Source organism: Kogia breviceps, chromosome 3, assembly GCF_026419965.1.
Source record: "Kogia breviceps isolate mKogBre1 chromosome 3, mKogBre1 haplotype 1, whole genome shotgun sequence".
NCBI classification, from domain to species: Eukaryota; Metazoa; Chordata; class Mammalia; order Artiodactyla; family Physeteridae; genus Kogia; species Kogia breviceps.
Window position 1 is genome coordinate 2119176 of NC_081312.1, and position 22781 is coordinate 2141956.

Sequence of the window (22781 nt, forward strand, 5' to 3'; positions counted from 1 at the left end):
GGCCTGGGGACCCGAGCCAAGGAGGGACCAGCACAGCAGCCCCCAGGCTGCACAGTGCATTCGGGGAATGGGGTGCGTCTGGGGCTGGGGGCGCAGCCCACAGCTCTGGTGTTGGGAGCCGGCTCTCGGGGGCACCCTCTGCCAAAGGACTACCGGTGCCATACTAACGAACATGACTGCATACGCTCCTGCTTCCCAGCTCTTCTCCATGCAGAGCATGCCTGCTTTGAGAGAGGAATCACACCTCCCCACGCCTGCTGGCAGCTCCCTCCCGAGAGAGGGAGGGCAAGTCAGTGCAGACTTCGCTCTGGAAAGAGCTGGTGAGCCAGGTGCCCCACACTAGGATGCTTCGTCTCTGGTCCCCGGGACCTGGCTTCCCAGGGCAGCAGGGTCTCATGTGGCCTGGCAGCAGAACTCCCCGCCGAAGCCTGCCACGTCACTGCCTAAGGAAGTGTTGGCCCCAAGTCCCCTGAACAGAACAGAGGTGCATTGTCTGGGACGCGCTTTATTGGAATGGCGACAAGAAAGCCTGACCAGCAGCACGCCAGGCCCACCGCTGCCCTGCCTTCGTACATGCTACGCCCTCCTCTGCCGCTGAGCAGACGTGGGGGGCTTCCGGCCATACCTGTCATCTCCACGTGCCTCCTTCACCCAGACGGGGCTTCCTGCTCGGGCCCGAGCCCCGGTGCGCTCCTTCACGCAGTGCCGGCCATACCGGGTCTCAAGGCTGTGTCTGTGCGCCTCTTCCCGTGAGAACGTGCTTCCAGAGGACACAGGGTTTGCCTTATTTGTGGATCCCCGGAGTTCAGCACGGGGCCTTCCAGAGCAGCCGTCCCACCTTAAAGCCCCCCAAGTATGAATGTCAATGAAAGAATATACGAACATAAAAACAATGATAGAAAGTCTTCACATCTTGTCCTGAACCATCTGAAAAGAACGGGGGCAGTTTGACTTAGAGAAGCACAGTTCAGGGAGGGAATACAATTTTTATCTTCAAGTACTTGGGCCTTGGCTAGTGAAAGGCCGGTCAAGGAGGGCGGGAGAGACTCCCGGCGTGGTGCGGGAAGCTGCTGTGCGTCCGGAAAACGCAGAACCAGCCCGAACCCCTCACAGCCCCCTGGCGCTGGAGGCACCCAGCAGAAGCCAGAGAAGTTCCCGATGAGCAACTGCAGACCTTCCTTCTGCATGAGGGACGATTCTGGCTTAAAATAACACTCAGAGATGGGTTAAGTGGGTGGGATGTAGAGGGAGCAGGAACGTGCAAATGGCACAGGGGAGGAGCCGTGGTTATGATCGGTCGCCTGTGTTCTTGGTGACACCACCAGGAAGGCCTCTACTTATCCCCATAACTAGAAACCACAAGAATGAGTATCCAGGGAGCTGCGAGAGGATGTGAGAACCACAGAGTGCAGCCACTCAGCCCGTCACACGAACCACCACAAAAAACCAAAGGAAATCAGCAAGGCGAGCAGGCCAACGCCGATGGCATCAGAAGCGCCCAACGCGGCCCCCAGCCTCCCCTGCCCTCACTCCGAGAGATCCAGGCCGTCTCGGCGAGCGCGGTCTGGCCTCCACCCCGAGGTGACCCCGCTCTGTGGGAGGCTCCCGCTCGTGACAAAGCAGTCAGGGCGGGGGCCGCCGCTAACACGCAAGCGAGCCTGAGGGACCAGCTCACTGAACGCGGCCCACACGCACCCCCGGCCCCAGGCCGCTCCTCTTCCAGCAGAGGCTGAAATCCAAACGCGACACCGACCGAGCGAGTCTCTGGGCCGTGCGACAGAGTGCGACAGAGTACGGCGCTAAGCCGGCGCTGCAACTTGCGGTCTCACATCTGACGGCAAAGGTCATGCGGCGCGGGGCCTCCTCCTGTACGTCCCCGGGAACTCGCACGGTCTGCGCCCCACGAGAGCTGAATGACACCACGTGGGCGTCGGTGATGCAGGCAGCTGGCTGAGGAGCATAGAACACCAGTCACCCGGGCTGCGGGCTCCGTTCTCATCCCACCTCCGAGCCTGTAAAACAGGAAAGGCTCGGAGAGCCGCGGGACACCAAGCCGGAGGGGCCCTGTGCAAAGCGAGCACGGCTTCCCGCGGCTGCTGCCCGCTCGGGCCCGGGCCGCCGGGGGAGGGGCAGCTACAGGGGAAACTCATCAACAGCTGCCTCGTGCTTCCCAGATCTCTCTTGCTTGCGCTCCATCACCACCTTATAATCCCCATCACTCGACGAATGCTTATCTCGTGCTGTGTACCGGGCACTACTCTAGGTACTCGGGTTACGTGACAAGAAAGAGCTCACGTTCTCGGAAGGGCAGGAGACGAGAGAGCGAACCAATCCCTAAATGGCGCCGACGGTCGGGGCGGCGGGAGCAGCGGGCAGTGGGAGGACGGAGCTGGGCGAGCGGGCGACTGCAGGGGCCAGGGCAGGCCTCGGGGGGGGCGGCGCCGTCGGCCTCCTGTCCGCACGCTCGCACCGGGCCTGCTGCTTCTCCCTGTCCTCTGGGGACACCGGCAAAGGCTCGCGGCCAGGAAGGTGGTGGCACAGGCCTGTCAACTTGCCTAACGGCAGGTTCTGAGCCCAGAACTCTACACTTGAGACACCGGGGGAATGTCCTCGTGAAGTCTGTGCTGGCAGCGCAGTGTCCCCTCCTGGGAGCCGGCGTGCCGTTCAAGGGCCTCTGCGCCTTGGGCAGCCGGGAGGGCAGAGGACGGGCTGGTGTGCTTCTTTGAAAAGACCTCTGCCCGTGTGCGCGGCTGTCTTCCAGACACCTGCCAGGCGCCCTGCTCTGCACTGGCCGCCTGGGGGACGCTGCCAACAACCCAGAGCGAGATACTCTTTCAACGTGCTGACTTTCCGAGGAAGAAACCTGAGGTTCAGAAGCTGGAATCTGGACACCAGGCTGCCCAGGTCAAGGGCGTACACCACTAGCCCACGCTGCCCAGTTCACTTTTAAACAGGGCTCTGGGTCTGTCCGGAGGGAATCCCGAGGTCCTGCTTCAGAATGCGCCCTGTCCCGGCCTTCCTGGTCGCGCAGACCCTGCTGCGGCAACTAGCACGGACAGGCTCAGCGCCCCCGCTGTGGCCAGGGGCTCCCCTACTGGCAGAGGACTTTCGTATTTTGAGTTCACAAAGGCCTCCTCGCAATGCCCACCCTGCTATCTGTTCTGGGCCCTAAGGCCACCCCTGAGAGTCTGGCCCAAACAGAAAGGAAGGTCTCGGACTCTCCCACCACAACCCATTCTCCACACACATCACATGTCCTCCTCACCAGGTGAGCTCCCGTCCCTGGGAACATACGTCTGGCCCAGATGTCCTGCTCGTGCGTGTGTGTGTGTGTCTATCCTGCCGTGCCACACAGCTTGTGGGATCTTAGTTCCCCAAGCAGGGATTGAACCAGGGTCCTCGGCACTGAGAGCGTGGAGTCCTAACCACTGGACCGCCAGGGAATTCCCGCTTTCTCACTTTTGAGGGTTGTGATGCTGTTCTGTCACATATCCCCAAATCTCACTAGTGGCCGGGCAGCCACACTGGGACGCCACCACGTCACGTAGCGAGCACTGCCTGTGAGGAAGCATCACCTCAGGCTGGGTTCTGGTCTCTCCACGTGGCAAACCAAGACCAAATCATGAAGTTGCTGGATTCTGGCCTCCTCGATGACTGGGAAGGACACCCGGGGTCTGCATTCGGGGACAGTCACACCTGGACTCACCTGTGCACCGTCAGGACACCTGCCAGGCATGTCACCCTCTTTACATCGCTCCCTTCAAAAGCAACCATTTCCCTCCCCATTCAAAAGTGGCCGCTGAGCTGTCTAAAGGATCCCATGGCAAATTAGTAATAAAAAACAAACGAGCCCAACAACAAAAACCAAAAAAAGCAAAGTTCGGACCCTCTGATCCAAGCCCTTCCTCATTTCTGCTGCTGCTCTTGCCTGAGCCAGACCAGAAGAGACAGCACTTCACAGACACGCCTCCCACGTCCCCGTGTCTCCCTGGTGCTGCTCATGGAGCCACAAGTGCTCCGTGGATCCCGCGGTCACCAAGCATCACTCATTGAGCAAGAACTGCCGGGAGAGGGTATTCTAGGGCCAGTTTCCACGGCAACGGTAACTTGTTCATGCTGCACACGGAGGGAGATTTTTCTTTTAAACATCATCGTTCTCTAGACTTTTGGAGAAACATATGCTGTGGAAGCGATCACAGTTGTGCTTCTGAAAGTTAGTCATGTTTCTTAACAATATTCTGCACGGGTCTTCACTTTTAGAAACGGAAGGACGGCCTGAGAACAAGGCACGTCATTAAGAAACGTTGTCTTGGTTCCTCTGATCTGCCTGATCTAGATGAGAGGAAAGTCGACCTAACTGGAAGATAAGCCTTATTTTCAAGAGTAAGACAACACTGATTGTCAGGTAAATAAAACCAGTAGTACTGCCTCGCCAGGTACCTTACCTCACTTCTGAGGGATTCGAGGGAGTAAATGAGGAAAAAAGTGTGGCTTTGTCTCAAGTAATCAAAGTACTCTAGAATATTCCCTTTCAAAATTCACCGTAGGGGACTTCCCCGGTGGTCCAGTGGTTAAGAATCTGCCTTCCAATGCAGGGGACGTGGGTTCGATCCCTGGCTGGGGAACTAAGAATCCACGTGCCACGGGGCAACTAAGCCCACGTGCCACAACTACTGAGCCTGTGAGCTCTGAAGCCCGCGTGCCACACTAGAGAGCCTGCACTCTGGAGCATGTGTGCAGCTAGAGAGCCCATGTGCCACAACTACTGAGGAGCCTGTGTGTTTTGAAGCCCGCGTGCCATAACTGGAGAGAAGCCCACGTGCTGCAAAGAGCCTGTGTGCCGCAACAAAAGATCCCGCGTGCCGCAACTAAGACCCAACGCGGCCAAATAAAGTAAAAAAAGTTCACTGTATGAAGAATAAAAATGCCATATCCTGAGGACGTAGTATCTCAAGGAAGGACATGGGTCCCTCAGTAATGGATGAGATTTCATGTTTTCACCTCAGTAAAGGTAACACTACCTATGCTGCCACTAAACTCAAACCTTCATCAATAGAGCCTTTTTACATACAACCAGTTCAGATGACTTCTGCAGGTGAATATTGGTACTACAAACACACACAGTTTCTCATTGAATCAGTAACATATTAAGATGCAGACATGGCTTATGACAAATAAGCAATCAAAAATAATATGAACATTTGTGTCTGTGTAAAGAGTGGCCTTTTTGTTAGGGTACGTGGTAAACTAGTTTCTCCTAAAGGAGTCTAACTTCTAGTATTCAATTTGTCCTTGAAAACATAAATATGGAAAACAATTTAAAACACGTCCAAGGCAACAGGATCCGAAGAAACTCGGCTGCAGCCACACCTTTGCTTGGCAGAGCTCCGCTTCACCCCCGCAGCTCCTGCAGGGCCATCTTGCACAGGAAGCCGTGCACACTGAGCTCGCGGAAAAGTGCATGCTGAAAGGGGATGGGTCTGGAGGAAAAAGGAAAATGCCTCAAGTGAAAAAAGGAGGGGACTTCCCCCCCCCCCCCCAACAATCACAAAGGTTTGAAAGTGCCAGTAAGGTGAAAATGACCGGCTCTATTGTTAGGTCAAAGGGCACTGATCCCTCCATCCTTCCCTGACCCTGGCTGGGGACCACAGGCCTGGCGCTCCTCCCACCACAAGGCTCTCCCGCCAGGCCCACCTCTTCTCCCGGGCCTCCCCAGGCACTGTCTCTGGGGCTCAGCACTGGTCCTCTGCTCTGATGAGCTTCTCTCACTTGCCGAGGGTTCCTGGGGGTCTCTCCCCAGTCTCCACCTGTGTGTAAAGGTACCTCAAACTCGATGTGTCCAAACCTGTTCTCCCACGCGCAGACTTTCCCACAACCCGTCCTGTTTCAAGGGCAGCAAACCCTCTCCTTTCTGCTGCTCCGGCCAAAAACCAGACAGTCATCCTTGGCTTTTTTCACTTACCCATTTCTAATCCAGGAGTAAATGCAGTTGACTCTGATTTCAAAACATACCCAGAATCCAACCACTGTCTCACCAGGGCAGCATCACCTCTTACCTAATTACGGCCAACAGCCTCCCAATGGCGTTTCTGGCTTCTCCTCACGCCCCGGGATGAATTTGCAACACCGCCGCCAGAACGAGCGTTTGAAAGCCTGAGGCCACTCTTCTTGTTCTGTCTGAACCCCCCAGCTGCTCCCATCTCAGAGTAAAAACACACCTGCATCGCCTCCGTGGCCCAGTTGGCACCCCGACCAAACGCCCTCCACGCTGCTCCAGCTCGCTGCTGCGCCCTGGCCTCGGCCAGACACTCTCCAGGAGACGTGCGCGGACGCCTCCCTCGCGGCCACGCCGCTGTTCAAGCACCCCACCCCCACCCGAGCCTCTGGACCTCTGGAATGCCTGACCCCGCCCGGTGACGTTTTTCATGCCATTTACCACTTTGTTCCACATTAGGTACTGGACTATTGTTTACTGACTGCTCTCCTATTAGGACATATGCTCTAAGAGGCATGGGAGGTTTCCCAAATACCCGAAACAGTGCTCTGCCCGTGGTAGAGTAAGTATTTGTGACCAAGTAACTGTCCAGACTTTCATACTTGGACCACCACCGACAAACCCAGAACCCAAACAGCACACCAATTAATGTGATAATATCCCCGCGAGATTAAAGCATCAAACTGACTGATGAGTTCATTACCCTCTTTATGTAACCATGTCGGTGTTGGGAAACGGCTGCGAGTCGAATTCATGTACTGAATCACAAGGAACAAGAGAGGAAAATTACATACTTCATGGAGAAGAAACCCAGAGCTGCCCCGGCCTGGCGTCTCTCCACACGGGGGTGCGCCGGGGCTCCTGAGGCAGAGGCTGACAGCCACTCCTGCCCCCATCCTGCTCAGGTCACCAGGAGGGCCATCTTCTCCCTTTATTGCCTTTGGGGAAAAAAGATGCTAGAAATCACAAAATGTTGGGATCCACGCTAAGGAAAAAGTGGCCCAGCCTTTGCACACTTTCCATTTGCTTTTGTTCAACTTGGTGGTGGAGGCAAAAACACATACTTTTAAGTCACTGCCTTTATCTGAGTCTTAAATACAGTATTAGGAGACAATGCAAGATTTTACTGAGAAAAAGTGAATTTTTAATTATCTTGTGAATCTACTTAGAAAAACACACACAAGCAATGTTCACAACTATAAATTTAAACCTTTTGCACTAAAAAAAACCACGAAACAACAAACACAAAACCACAGGCATGAACTGTAAACCTGCATTAATTACCAACTAGTCTTAAAGTTAATTCTTAGTAGTAATTCAGTATTTTCCTCCTTGGCAATTTTAATGTTTTAGCACCAAATAATCTCCCACAGAGGTACTTGTAACAACTCTGGTTGCCAGTGTAAGGAGATGCTTCCGTAGCACTACTTCACACACACGCCGACCACTCTCACACCCGCACAGACAGGAGGCACGTGGAGACGGATGTCACACGCTGACGTTCAGGGCAATGGAAATAAGACAGAGGGCACACGTGTCACACGCCTTTAATGTAGTGCATTCGTAGAAAAAAGGCCAGCTTCCGCTCCCAGGCGTGCTCTCGTCCTTATAGTTTAATATCATGATTTAGAAGATGCAGACGTTATTGCCTAAATATTATTCTATACATTTCCATCAGTGTTCAGGAAAACACTTTAAATTGCTACTTAATTTACACCGTAATTACTGGGTTACAGCTTTAGCTCGTTGGCAATTTTGGAAGCGATATTTTTGAAAGCTATGGACGTCCCTGATATCCGCTTAAACCGGACACCGTTCAGAGACAGTCTTGGCAGCTTGCACACTTCCATCTCCCACTGCACGAGGCTCTCCGCGTGCCCGTCGCCGTGGACGCAGAAGAGTAAGAAGCGCTCTCTCTGCTCGTAGTCACAGTTATTGGCGTCCAGCACTTTGCGGATTTCCCGCATCATGTCATTGGGATCCATGGAACTAGTGGTTTTCATGCTCCAGGTAAAGCGCAGGGAACGAGGCTTTGCTTCTTTGTTTTCCTCCTTTTGCTCAGCAGATACGTTGCGACTGAAAGGCACAGTGGCAGGTTTATTCTTAATTGCACAGGAAAACCCACCTTTTCTACTCTACCCAGCTCATGACCAACATCTCCAATACAGCATATAAATGACCTCCACGTTTCTCCCGCGTAGGCTCATGGTTGGTAGTCTGTTCCTTTGCTAAGAAGTACTCACCTATTATTTCTCCACAACCCCCTTCCCACCCCAATCATAAAGCTACAGATATAAAAAATCTACCTGGCTGAAAAATCTCCACCAGGCGTCGGGTGAAAATTAAGAAAGTAATCTGTTAAACAGAACCCCTGGGAGGAGGCAAAGTGGAGAGCGAGCTGAGCACGTCTCCGGAGCCCAGCCCTTGCCATCCAGGCTGGCTGCCGGCGGCAAGGTGCTGGCAGGGCCCTTCACAGGCCAGCTCAGGGAGGTGGCGGCAGCAGCCCGGCCACCAGGTCTGCTCGTCCTGGCTGCTTCTCCTACCACAATTTTTAAAGAGTCAATTCATCATAACCTCCACTGTAACTGTTACTCAGGATAACCAGTGACTCAACACAGTTGCAAATTGCTTTCCCGGCAAATGGCCCCAGACGCTAAGCACAGCTAGGTAAGGGGATGGGCCATTCTCTCAGTCCCCTGCCACCACCTCAGCGTTTTTCCTTCTATTTTGTTAATCTGGACTTCCAATTTCACACTTAAAAAGAATTCTTAGATGACACTACCTTACTGCTGAAATCGGAAAATGAAACGTTGAGGCTTACTTGCTGCCGAGCCCTGAAATGACCCGTTTGAATGCAAACTGTACAGTCACAAGGTGCAGGCTGTGGTCCCAGGCACGGCTCTCTCAGGAACTCCACCAGGCACCTACCACCTCACTGCTCTGCGGTATTGAATCATCACTGCCACAAACTGTTACTGACCTTCTCAATTAGGAGGCTGAACACCTAACACACTTGTGCATTAAAAACTCACGGTGTATGTATATTAAATACACTCAATCCTATGGCAAATTCATCAGACCTGAGGGTGGGCCATAGGTTTTACTATGTCCCTGTCATTCACCTGCTAACAGAATATTCAGTTTGGTTCACACCTACCAAAACTGTTTGAAAGCTTCCTAAGTATACAGTGCTGTTAAATACTAAATAGGTTACCAAAAAGAGCAAAAGCTCTCTAAGCTGGGGTCAGGGGAGGAAAGACTAAAACACAAGGAAACCACAATAGCACAGGTAAGGGCCGGGCAGTCAGCTAGAGTCCCAGAGAGCTGGAGCCCCCTGACGGGAGGAGTGCAAGAGAGGGGAGACGAGAGAACAGCTGCGGGGCGGGGCGGGGCGGGGCGGGGTGGGGCGGGGCGGCAATAGCATCTGAGAACGGCTACGAAGAGACCACAGGATTTCAACAACATGACTGAGGTGGGAGAGAGTCTGTGTCTAGAGCAGAGGAAATCTCTTAAGTGAAGGCAAGGAGGTATGGAAAGCACAAAATGTGTTGAGGGCAAAACCGAAGGTGCCCACGGACTGGAGCTGAGGGCACAGCCCCACCCCCACCCCCGACAGCCGCTGGCATTTACTGAGCCCTTGATCCCCAGCACACCAGGAGGTGGGCTCTGTTAGTCCCTCCCAACTTCGGCTGGGGAGACAAACTCAGGGCAGCTAGACTTGCTCAAGGGCAGGTGGGGGGGATGCTGCCTGACTCTCACCCTGAACTTCTGCCTCAACTGACAGATTTGTGTGTGCGGGAAACTGGGGCTGCTGAGGCCACGCAGGGCCTCATATGGACATGGTCGGCCAGGCCCTGGGGCCACCGCAGGTTTTCATTCCGGGTAGTCATGATCAGAGCTGTGTTTTAGAAAGACCAGGAAGAGAGAAAATGGGCTAACAAGGACCTGAAACAGCATGGTGGTGACTGGCATAAAACAGGGCACAAGTGCAAGAAATCTCGAGTCTGAGCTCATCCGGTGGCTCCCCCGCCGCCAGATCCATGCAATGAGGGGTACAGAAAATTTAAAAGCAAAACACTCAACTACATAACCATCCTTTTTTTTTGGCCGCACCGCACAGCTTGTGGGATCTTAGTTCCCTGATCCGGGGTTGAACCTGGGACCTAGTGAAAGCACAGAGTCCTCACCACTGAATTCCCTTACATAATCATTCTTAAAAAAAAAAAAGACATCTGATGTGAGATATGAAAATCCTCCTCGGGAATCTCCTCGAGGTCCAGAGGTTAGGACTCGGTGCGTTCCCTGCCAGGGCCGGGGTACAATCCCTGGCTTGGGAACTAAGATCCCACAAGCCACGTGGTGTGGCCAAAAAAGAAAAAAAAAAAATCTCCTAAATATTCTGCTTTCATTCCTTGAGACTAGAACTATGCCAGGAGTTCTCACCAGGTCAACAATGCTCCAGACTCCCAGACCTCACCTCACGTCACGTCAGGAGAGCTCAGGCTGGAGGAATGCGGTTTTTTTTTTTTTAAATTACAAAAGGAAATTTATTTCAAAAGCATAAGGGAACATTTACATTTGAACAAGGGGATATACAGGTGTCTCGCAAAAGAAAACTAATCCATGGCATGAAGTTTTTCGTTCAAATTTTTGAAACAGAAATAACCTAAGTTGTGCACTATTGCCTTAGGAAAGGGAAGGGAACGATGAGGTGGTAAAGGAAGGAACACAGTCAACTCAGTATCAAACTTTGGAAAGTAGTCACTTCTGCTCAGCTTTGAGTTTACAAATATTAAAAAGAAAAAGAGGAAAAATTACACTTAATGTTCAAATTTATATAACTGTAGTCCCCAAACAGCATCTATACTTGAAATGGCTTTAGGCCACTGGCTGATCTGCAGCTGAGGTCCAGGCTACCTGGTCACAGTTTTCAAATGGCGATTCCCCGTTCCTATGCCTAGGAATGCGTATGTTAACACCCAAACTCCAGTGAGAACCCAGGTGGGGCTGGGACCCGAGGCTTCCCCCGGCCGGTGGCCGCAGCACTCCAGCGCCCTCGTGTGGCCGCCAGGTGCCGGCGGCAGCGGCAATGCTTCCTGACCGCATGCTGCTTGCTGTGGCGCTAAGCAATTCCACCTGGAGCCGGGCCAGACGCAGAACGTTCAGAGAAGGGTGTTGCCTCTGCCGCAGAAAGGAGGTAAATACCTATAAAATATTTTAAGTAGAAATCGTTTCCCTCACCTTGAGCCCTCATATCTCCCGTTCCTCTCATATTCAGTTGGAAGCCTCAATGAATAGAATGTAGAAGCACAGAGAAGTGGGAAAGAGAAAAGATATCTTACACACCAGTACACGACCAACCCAAATATAAACACAGACATTATAAAATGAACAAATCCAAGGCACTTTTTGGTCACCAGCTGAGCTTATTAAAACCCGTACTCTTGCAGGTGTGACTCTGCCAGAGGCCACCCCCACGTGTTCACGAAGGCCGTGCAGGAGGCTGGCGGCACAGCGGCTTCGCATACACGACAGGTATTCCTGCCCAGCTCGGGGATCTGCGCACACTCCCCGCCTTCGACTGCAGCTATTCTTTTTCATCACCACCCAAAGTACAGTGGCTTTCCAATTAAATAATCACGGAGTGGAGTTTGCCACAGGAAGAAAGCACTCTTCCCACGGTTTCTGAGACAGAGCTCACGTGAACAAAGCCTCTCCGTGACCCACTGGTGGCCTCCACATAAAAACCCATAAGCTGGCCCACTGGTGAGCTGGGAGGAGCAGGCGCGATGTGGCTGCAGCGGCAGCGTTCCCCCTCAGGGCTGTGTGCACCCCGAGACAGTGAGCAACGCTTCCGGTCTCTTGAGTGTCATCATCGAAAAACTATCTACCTGGTAAGAATAACACTTACTACCGTGCTTTAAGTCAAATTAAGACATACTTTCTTCAGAGGTTGGTGGAAAGTGCCTTTTAGATACAATACTATTCACTCTTCAACTCTTGGAAAATATTAAAACATTTCTGCTATACAGTTGCCCACGTCTTAATTTCTGAAAAACCCCAACAAATGAGGTTGTAGGTGTGAATTTTACATTTATTTCCAGTATCAGGATATTAGCTGATTTATCTGTCATTTAAAAGCCTTTTGCTAATGCAATCCTTCATGAAATAAAAACCGACAGCTAACACAATTACCACTTACCGTTTGCATGCTTGAGGCTAATCATTAATCGCACGTTGTTACTGAACATCTCATTCTTCAAACAGAAGCATGCGAAGTGTTATTAGTATGAAGACAGAATTATTTGGATGCTAAATCATTCTACCAAAGGAAGAAACTGCACAGAGCATGCGTAGGCCTCTTGTTACATGGGTGCCACAGTCCCTTTAAAAATGCCTGACAGAGTTAATCTCTTTCTTTCCAGCTTCCTTTCAAAGAAGTATTTAGTTCTCAGCAGAAAGTTTAGTGTTTAAGGAAAAAAAACAGGGCTAGAAAGCCAAACCTGATGTTAATTGCAGGAGCCATTTCAGGGTGAGGATTGAAAAAAAAAATGTGTATATATAAATCCTACCTTTTGATAAACCTGAATGACATGTTTCTAAAAGAAATTAAGCCAAAAAAAAAAAATTAACAAAAATGAGTTGCACAAGTTAAATAGTCAATTACAGATAGAACAAAAAACAGCAAGTAAAACAGGGCTCCTCTCCTGTCCAATGAACAATGAAACAGCGACATTTGATGAAAAAGTAAAATTATCACAAATAATTGAATATGTGATCTTTTAAACAGAAATATAAAAAAGCTGTACTTGTAGGAAAAAATTTAGCAGTAAATATTGACATTAACTGTAATTGTTTTAAGGTTCTTCAGATGGGAATACCTTAGATAATAAAATTCAACATTTTGTGTTAAAGTCATTGCAATGTACTAGAAATAAAAGAACATTCCTCAACTTTCTTCAGAATATCTTATGAACAAAAATATCACCTTATACAGAAACATTAAAAATTTCATTATAAAAATATTTATCCATGAAGAGAATCATTACTTACTTCAGGAAGATGATTTAGACATTAACAGAATGTCTGTTACAGTGGTTTCGTATAAATCACTTTTTAAGAAAAAAAGTCATTGGAGGTTAGGTTTTTTTCCCTTCCAGTTTTGACATAACTGACGTACAGCACTGTAATAAGTTATTGGGAGTTTAAAATGAAGTAGACTTTTTAGAGCTTTAGATATCAAAATTAATGAAAATTAAATAACAGTGGGGGGTTCATTTTTATGTTTTATGTAATAAACGGAAAGAGCTGTATTTAAAAGAAGTGACTCTGCTCGTTAAAAAAAATTTAAGGAGATGCTTGGGTCGTGCTGAACAGAATTTGACAAAAGAAATTTCAAACTATGGCTCAGGCTTGTATGATCATGCAGTAAGCATTCCTGGGTGAGTGAGAGCTGGGCTGGTCAAGCTATTTCTCAATCTCAGTTCTGAGACAGAGCACAGGAGGCACTCAAATGTACTTGAGGATCGACTGAATTAATAAATTCCTTCACTGTTTTTTTCCCCTAATTTGGGATGACTTTTGCATTGCTTCAGATACCTACCAATTTTAAAAGTATCTAACTACCGGAGATAACTGCCAACCACTCCATGATCAGATCGAAAGTAGTACACAGCAGGATTACACACAGTAGGAGAGATCATGCACGTGAAAACTGATTAAAAGGCCTTTAAAAACGTATTTTCATTTCCGAATTTTCCACCTGAGAAAAGTCAAGGGGACTGCTCAGGCACCACAGGACTGATTTTCTTAACTTTTCCTCCCTTACACCCCTTGAGAGGAGGAAGCTGCGGGACCAAGGCGCTCACACTCCGCCCGGAGCACGTGGATGACCCCCAGGAGCACAGAGGTACCTGTGCTTCTGCCCGGCTGTGCTGCCTGCAGAGTGTGGGTGACTCGAAGCGTCCTGAGCCCACAGCTCTCTAAACCTCTCACAACAGCCAGGGCACAGCCAGGAGCAGAGGGCGAGTTTTCTGATGTCAGTCCCACCACGTCACAGCAGGTCTCCTTGCGGCATCTACGTGCCAACACCTGACCCTTTCCTGCGCTAGAACTTTAAGCCTCACAATTATTGTTAGGAGAGGATAAGAAGCTGATGCTGCGGCAGCAAGGACTCTGACTGCTTTTAAGAATGAACTGACTACAACTGAAGTACAGCACCAAGGGAGGCTACAGGTCTCAGTCTGCAAACTAACAGAAGACTTTCTGTAAAAATTTTGGGGCGGAAATTATAAAATCAGATGACCCCCTCTAGAATATTTTCAACAAGAAGCCTCAGCCTTCTAGAATATTTTTAACAAGAAGCCTCAGCCTTCAATTTCAACTCAAATACATGAAATAAATTTAATTAGAAAATGTGGGAGAAGGACTCACGTCTGCGTCAGTGCTTTACCGTTTTCTGCCAGGGACACTACATAGTGGGTTCAAGGCTCTTCTGGAGCCACTGGTCTGACTCAGCACTCTTCTGCCGTAGAATCTTGAACGTGTGCCTTAATCTCTCTGAACCTTGCCTCCAGTTTCTTCTATGAAACTGGGACAACGTCTATTCCACAGGGTAGATTATGGAGATTAAATGAGTGTGTGAGAGAGAATGCATGTGTGTACATACACACTTATTTATGTATATAAAATGAGTATTCCTATATCTATAAATCTACAGACATCTCTTTAGCTTAGCACATAGGAAGCTTTCAGTATACTGTGGCTGATGTTATTTTTATCAATGATAGTATTAAGATGACCAAAAAAAAAAACCAGGAAGGAGGCAAACAAATAAATTCAAGGATTTTAATGAAGTGCAAGGCTTTATTTAAAGAGCCCGTTATTGACCAAAGTGTAAGGACACAAAGCCGACTGTCCTGTGACTGGAGCTTAGACAGACCTGACTGCCACACACCCCTTCTGTGCTCGGGGACCAGAGGGCAAAATGTCAGTTGACATTAAGAAGCCCAGGCTCCGAGGAAGGAGCTAAGGCAAAGGGAGGCTGGGGATAGCATCTAGGATGACCCTGAAAGGAAGCAATGCATTATTTTGGGGGTCATCAGACTCTTCTTGGGTTGAACTCATTGTCTCTCTTGCTGGCCACAAACGGGTGCCCCAAATCTGGCAAGGCCCTTCAGACCATTCTGCTCTTCTGCCCAGCCTGGAATGGGATGTCTCAGCAAAGTGGCTAATAGAATAACAGGGTAGACCAGAAACTCTGGGCTCCTCTGACCTCTAGTCATTGCTAGTGGATATCAGAAGTCCTCCCTAATCTGGTATTTGACATCCCAACAGCGAACAGATCATCTGGGGAAAGACAGTTTAATGTGACTTGTCTAAGTTTTAGATGACTGATTTAAAATAAAATTACTGGGGGAGACTGAAAAGTGATATTTAGCTTACAGGTTAAATACAGAAGACAGCACGGAACAGAGCAGTAGGCTACCGGGCCACAGGGAGTCAGAGAGGAGAGGAGGAGGAGGAGGGCGTGTATCATTTTAGACTCTGGGAAGATCCCACTGTTGTTCTGTGAAGAAGACACAGGTGATGAACCAGAGGGTCTGTAACAGGCAAAAGCTGCAGGACACCTCGGACAGACTAATCCACAGAGAGGCTTAAGTTCAAAGAATTTCCTCTGGGTGTCCTGGAACTGCAGGGGCTCTCAGGTTTCCTGGGTGTGGTCCTGGCTAAAGGTGCCTTTGCTTATAATGCAGAGTGGTATCTTTTCTTTTTCCTCTTACAGCAGCCAATGTTTCTAGGCTTTGCAACCTCTAGACTAGATTCTGGAAATAAAGTTAAAAGTACCTCAAGGGACCTTTAGAGATTTCCCAAGCCCCCAACTGACAGTCTACAGGACATACAAAAGATTTTATACATGACCAGATACTAGCTTCTTCCTAATAAGGTAAGGATTTTCTCTCTAAAACTATTCAATATAGAGTGTCACCTTGCTCTCATTATAACGCGGGCCAACAGAGAGAACAATTTCAAGATTCTGCAGCTCGAAGAAACTCAGTGCTCCTCAACGGCACTGGGACGCGACGAGAGGAGAGGAAATGTCTCTCTCCTCCGTGTCTAGGGACGATGACACCGTACACATCTTCCTCAGTGGCTACTTATGGGGCGCCAGCCCTGTACTACACTGAATCTGGGGTTTTGCTAAACTGAAGTGCACACGCCATGTAGAGAGATGTGAGATTAAAAGGAAAAGTAATTAAACAACAACAACCTCCCAAGTGCTAGAGAACTTTTAGTGTTGTGAAAAGACTCTGAGCTCTGTAACTTCTCTTCTGAAAGGTTTTAAAAGTATAGCGTTAGATATGCAAACCAGAAAAATGTGAGCTAAAGACAAAAGGAAAAGCATCTGGGCAGTGGCTTCACACAACGAGGAAGACAACACTTCTCCTTTTGCCCGTGTGTTTGCTCCAAGCAACCAGCACCACTAGGCACTTACCTCCTTGTGAGTTTGGAAGTTAATTTACTAAAGAGATTAGTGGAGCCTCGGCTTCGAGTCTGCGCCAATGGTGTGGCTTCATGGGACAGGCTGGGTGAGGCGGGCGGGCCGTTGTACGTGGCAGTGCGCCGCTCCCGGGGCTGGCCGTGGAAAGTGCTACGACTGGCAGTGCCTCTTGGGAAGCGGGTTCGATCCGGGGTGGTGGTGCTGCTAATGCTGTGTGTTGAAGCAACTGGAGCTCTCTGGTCAGGAACAGTGCTTTGAGATCAGAAAATGACAGATTCTTAGATCTCTGTTCACAAAACCCTGGCTTTGTAGCAAACATGGCACACAAACATTTACAATCACAATATACCTTTGATATAGAGTGGAGAAAACCAGTTATATAAATCCAGATCCAAGGGGTATTTTATAGGACTTAGGAGCAAAAGGTAAGTTAAATGGCAAAGGGTACCAAAGGAATAGTACATAATCAAACAAAACCTCATGGAGTTTAAGGGAACAGTACACACATATTTTCAAGGACAAGATTAATGCAGGGAAATTCTAGAACAAAGAACAGCTAACTCAAGCTTTTTTTCCTTTGCTTCCCTCTCAAATTGCTTACATGCAGAGAACCTTGCCAATACAAAAGAAATAAAGGCTATGCAGGTGAAACTGAAGAATAGGCAACTAAAAAGTTTTGGAAGCACAAAAATGGCATAAGTACTGTAAAATTCCACATGCTGAGAGCAACTTGGAAAGAAGGGGGAATTTTTTACACCCTTTACGGTATGCAAAGGCATCATGAAGACACAAAGATGAGCAGGGACACCATGAGACAGGATGTGCTTAACTAAAAGCACACACAGGAAGGACACTTTGCAGACAACGGCAACAACATCTTGGACTATAAAATCCACAGCACAAAATTAAGCAGCAGTGGGTACACATTAGTTTCACAAGGAATGTGCAGTTTTCTTACATAGCCTTGAAGTTATCTCCTTCACTGTCTATTGGAGGTAACATCATCTTGGGGCGCCCAGAGCCTGACATGGACATCGACTTGTGATGTCGCAGCCGACAGGTGGAAGATGTCTTACAAACAGAGGCAGGGCTAGCTGCGTAAGCGAACATTTCCATCAGGCTGGGAGGGGGTTTGGGTTCAGGCAGAGGCAGAAACAACAGTATGATGGACTAGTGACAAAAAGAGCAACTCTTGTTCAAAGCATATAACCTTCCTCCCCAAACCATCTCGTCTTTGTCAAGGAATAAAAATCTCTTAAACCTGTTTTGGGGATTCTGGAGCAATTGCTAATCTGTGTCTGCTTTTTTTAAAACAGCAATTTAAAAAGTTTATTAGCTTTAAAGAAAAGAAAATAACATCATCCATGTTTGAATATTTATGTGAGAGGGACGATCTCTTCTGGGTGATGTATAAAGTTAAGCCTACCCAAAAAGAGATGCCTCCCTTCAAATCAAAGTGAATCTATAATATGAGCACACTATGCTCTTGACCTGTTTCCAAAGCACACTGTCATATTTTAAATGGACTAGTAAAATCACAGGTATAGTAGTAACTAGTTGTAGTTATCAAAGTATCCTATGTTGGGCTTCCCTGGTGGCACAGTGGTTAGGGATCCACCTGCCAATGCAGAGGACACGGGTTCAAGCCCTGGTCCAGGAAGATCCCGCATGCCGCAGAGCAACTAAGCTCGTGCGTCACAACTACTGAGCCTGCGCTCTAGGGCCCACGAGCCACGACTACTGAACCCCCGCGCCACAAAGTACTGAAGCCCAAGAGCCCAGAGCCCGTGCTCTGCAACAAGAGAAGGCACCATAGTGAGAAGCCCGTGCACTGCAACGAAGAGTGGCCCCCGCTCGCTGCAACTAGAGAAAGCCTGTATGCAGCAACGAAGACCCAATGCAGCCCCAAATAAAATATATTTATTTTAAAAAAGTATCCTGTTGTTAAAACCTTCCTACTCAAAGGACTTTCACTTCTTTATAAACAACACTCAGAATTCCTAAGGGATCAACAGAGCCCCATTTTTCAAGGTGGGAAAAATAATAAGAGCGAATTAATCGTTTATAGACAGAAAAAGAGTAACAGAAGTGGCTACATGGCTGCAGTTTCACCTGGCACAGACAGCTATGGGACAAAACTACCTAAGGGAGTTTCCCCATCCTTAATTCCAGCTCAGTCATCATGTCCTTGGAATGTCAAAGGGGCAGTTTCTTTCCTTTAAAAGATAATCAGGGATTTAGAATTCTGACCATACTCTTTCAGTGACTTTCTACAGAAATCCTTTCAAAGCCTGAAACCTAGAAACATCAGGTTCTTTGCCTCATGCCCCACATCCAGAGCAACTGGGACATCTTGTTGGTGTCAACCTCCTCACAGCACTTCCGTGAGCCCGGGCCTCCCCACCTCTGCTCTGAGGGTCTTCGTGCAGCGCTTCACCACTCCCACAGGCCCACTCCTAAGTCTTTACTGGTCTCCAATTTCACACTTTCCAATCTGTCCACCATACAGCTGTGAACTTTCTAAAGCGCAAACCTGACCTTGTCACTCATCTGCTTTTAACCATGCAGAAGCACACTGCGTCTTCCGGATAAAGTTCAAACCCCTCACGCTGGCATCCAAGTAGCATCCTCAGGTGCCCACAGCTCGGCCCCTGCCACCTCTCCAGGCTTGACCTTCCACTGTTACCTCCCGGAACTAGACTTTTGGGCCCACCTGATGATGTGCAGTCGCTTGGTCGTGCATCAGGTCAAAGAACTTTTGCAGGAGCTATTCTCAGTGTCTGGAGAGCTGGCATCTTTCTACTTTCATCAAAATTCAACCCAGAGGCCATCCCCTCCGTGGAGTCCCCACCGGTGCCCTCATCTCCCACCAGGAGTGCCTCATTCCGCTCTATGTATTCAGCGCAGGCACCTGCTACCGCACACCACACACTGTACCGCAGTGACTCACGCGCCCTGGAAGCACGGCCTGCAATCTCATCGTGTCCCCGGGGTCTCCTAACTGAAAAGGTACATTCATGAAATGAGCCACTGGAATTCTAACATTCCCAATATGAAGGAGACAGGTCTTTGTAATAAACTGCTCAAGAAGATCTGTTTGTCCCTGCGTTTCTGTTTGACAATCCTGCCCTCTCACTTGGGGGAGTGGCTTATAAAGATTAAACACAGATTCATTTCTGTGTTCTTCACAGTCTTTTCCTTTGGCAAAAACACCTGAATTCTGTTTTGGCAGAAAGAGGTTCTTGGTCTCTCGATGTCGTTGACTCCACCCCAGACTTTCCCAGCTACCCTGGCCAGTGACAGATTAAGAGATGGGCACATAGCCAGAGCCAGACCAACAGGGCCCCAGAAGACAGCCCCGGGGCTTCTGCTTGAGCAGAGCTGAGTGTGGGAAGATGTCAAGGCGGGTGCTGCTGAGCCCATCGAGGAACTCCTGCAGAAGAAGCAGAACTATGAGATGAACCCTTACTCTATCCCTGGACTTTTTTAAATTACAGGAATTCATAGATGCCCTTTTTAATTTAAACTTGTTTGGACTGGGTTTCTGTCACCTGCAACACAGAGAGTCCCAAGTGATTCAACTATCTGAAGAAATGCTTTGTTTCCAATATGCACGTACAGACATACATACACATAGACACATATAATTTTACTTTAATAAGTTACAGATAAACACAACTGTCTTTTGTGCTCTATTACCTGTTCCGAGCAGGTCAAGAGTCGTCAAACACACTTTATCCCCCTGCTCAGCTGCTGATGTTCTCTTGCCCAAATTAGGAGCTCAGATCAATAGATGCATTAAAGAAAAAAGCAGGGGAAGAGGAGGAGGCAGGGGTTATTTGGCATCTTCCCTGGAGAATATAAATGGTCCCAAAGACTCTGGATAAGGAAATGGCTTTCCTTATCCAGAGCAGGGAGATGCTCAGCCTATTTCCCCGTGAGGCCATTGCTCCCTGGCTGGACAGTGATGGCAAGATTGTGTGGACAGACACTTTGCAACAAAAAACCGACCCTCCTTAGAGTCAGAAACCTTCTTAAAAAGGAAGTGTAGGGCTTCCCTGGTGGCGCAGTGGTTGAGAGTCTGCCTGCCAGTGCAGGGGACGCGGGTTCGTGCCCTGGTCTGGGAGGATCCCACGTGCCGCAGAGCGGCTGGGCCCGTGAGCCATGGCCGCTGGGCCTGCGCATCCGGAGCCTGCGCTCCGCGACGGGAGAGGCCACAGCGGTGAGAGGCCCGCATACCACACACACAAAAAAGGAAGTGTAAATTGATATTCTCATTACAAATTATTAAATTTTTACATAATCTTAAAGGCAATTAAATGAATTATTTCTTTAGAAATTTAATCATGTCACATTATGTAAGTTCCACAAAGCAAGCAACAAAACAGATGTGGTTTTTTTGACTTCTAAAGTAAGCCTAGCACCTCAATTCAGGAAACAGTAAACTCAATAAATGTTTGCTGAATGTCAAGTCTGTAGAAACTCACAAAAATTCTATTTACAACATACAACCCCAACATCACAATGGGCTGCATCAAGATGGACAAAATTTCTCCCCCAGAAAAGTGGCATAAATGATGGTCATAGTTCATAGACCACCCCCACAAGAGATCTACATAAACAAAACAGTAACTGCGTTATATTTTTAGTAGTTCTGGGTACAAGGAAAAATCATTTTTTAAACCTTAACTTACAGAAATAGTATGATTTCTTAAAATTCAAATTGTGTGAAGTTCCTGTTAATCTTCTGGTTTTATATCTATGCCTGATAATCTTTTTAAAATTCTAATCCACTTACTGTTATTAAAGGAAAGGTATTTTCAATTTGTTTGATATGACATCTATCCCATATCAGAACATTCTGATATGAAATACTTTGGTTGCTGACTCAAAGCATACTCAGTGATTGGGCAAAAAGCAAAATTAAAAATACAATCCAAAGATACATGTGTTAACTGTGATAAAACATTATTTGCTCATTTAGTTTTCATTAGCCACGATCATTCTCTTGTTGGAATTCTGTAAAAACACTCACATGTGTAAGAAAAAAGTCCAACACGTTGAAGGCTAAAGTGGGAATTAATGTCCTTCTTTCAGACGTTAACATAGATCCAGGCATCCTTGCCTCACGAGTATTGTAGTCAAGGAATAAGATATATACGGGAGAGGAAAACGCAACAATCTGCCAAAGAAGTCATCTGCGCACAGAGAAGGCTCAGTGCATAATTTATGACTCAAGCATCTATTTTAAGGGTGAGAAAGTTGTCACATTTAATGCCTTCCTTAACTGGAAGTAAAAAATATGACCACCAGTTTGGCACTCAAATCTCCAATATTTTCCCCAAATTTTTCAATTCATTTGTAAGACAGAAAAAGAAAATCCAGATATTATTAAAATCATGGGCCCCAGCTTGTGTGGTTGGAGGCTCTGTCTGACTGAAGATAAAGACAACACTTTCAGAAGCAAAGCATTTAAAGAGCTGATGCTAACAGATGCCATAAGGCCCAGGTTGGGATAAGGAGGAGGCAGCCCCACTGAGGAAGGCGTCTGCAGGTAGGACACAGACAGGTAATGACTCCAAAGAAATCAGAGTATTCCTAAAACTATTTCCGAAGAGTGAACTGAATAACTGTAGGGAAGGAGAATTAGAAGAGTAGATGCACACACAGAAACACAAATCAAGGGAGCAGACCTAGATCTTGGTCTTAACAGACTTTTAAATAAAAGTTTGACTCTGTAGCTCAGAGAATGGCATACTCTATAGTTCAAAAGGAATCTGATAGAATAGTTCAACAATTTAGAAGAATCTGTAAAAAGAAGGGTCATGAAACAACATTTTTCTAGTTCTATAGACTAAAATCCGTAACATATTAGAAACTTTTGGGAATTCTCTGGCGGTCCGGTGGTTAGGACTCAGCACTTTCACTGTGGGGGACCCGGGTTCAATCCCTGGTCAGGGAACTAAGATCCCACGAGGCCAAAAAAAAAAAGAAAAAAAGAAGAAAGAAACTTCTAAGTCTTCTACTGATATCTCCTATTAAATCACTTTGAACTAGAAGAAATTTGATAGATTTGACAAAGTAACTGTAAGAAAAGAAAATTTACCAAAGAATAGACCACTATTAAAAAATAAATATACCAGTCACTAATTTATAAGCTATCTAGCCCAGCTGCTCTACTCAAATTATTAATAGTTCTTAATCATATGAAAAAGACAATGTTAAAACAAGCACACACATAGGAATCAGAAGACAGAATACCAGGATGTAAATATTTCTAAAAAT

At 47.9% G+C, this 22781-nt stretch overlaps 1 protein-coding gene and 1 long non-coding RNA gene across 16 annotated transcripts in view; both read right to left on the bottom strand.

Annotated features, from left to right (window-relative positions):
- Positions 1 to 4891: 4891 nt before the first annotated feature.
- LOC136793902 (uncharacterized) lies at positions 4892 to 6313 on the bottom strand. The gene is made up of 3 exons (XR_010839979.1): positions 6057 to 6313; positions 5695 to 5807; positions 4892 to 5480 (listed from the first exon to the last, which is right to left on the bottom strand). It is a non-coding gene; the product is annotated as an uncharacterized lncRNA (long non-coding RNA).
- Positions 6314 to 7526: 1213 nt separating this feature from the next.
- Positions 7527 to 22781, bottom strand: part of MARK3 (microtubule affinity regulating kinase 3) — a 108642-nt gene continuing 93387 nt past the window's right edge. For 3 of the 15 annotated variants that reach the window (XM_059058205.2, XM_059058204.2, XM_059058210.2), the window contains 5 exons: positions 17455 to 17616; positions 16491 to 16748; positions 12568 to 12594; positions 11237 to 11281; positions 7527 to 8071 (listed from right to left, as the gene is read on the bottom strand). In XM_059058205.2, the coding sequence (XP_058914188.1) occupies positions 7726 to 8071; positions 11237 to 11281; positions 12568 to 12594; positions 16491 to 16748; positions 17455 to 17616 (838 nt within the window). In that variant the 3' untranslated portion in view covers positions 7527 to 7725. The remainder of the gene's footprint in view (positions 8072 to 11236; positions 11282 to 12567; positions 12595 to 16490; positions 16749 to 17454; positions 17617 to 22781) is intronic. The other 12 variants (XM_059058207.2, XM_059058206.2, XM_067027693.1 and 9 more) reach the window with 7 other exon arrangements.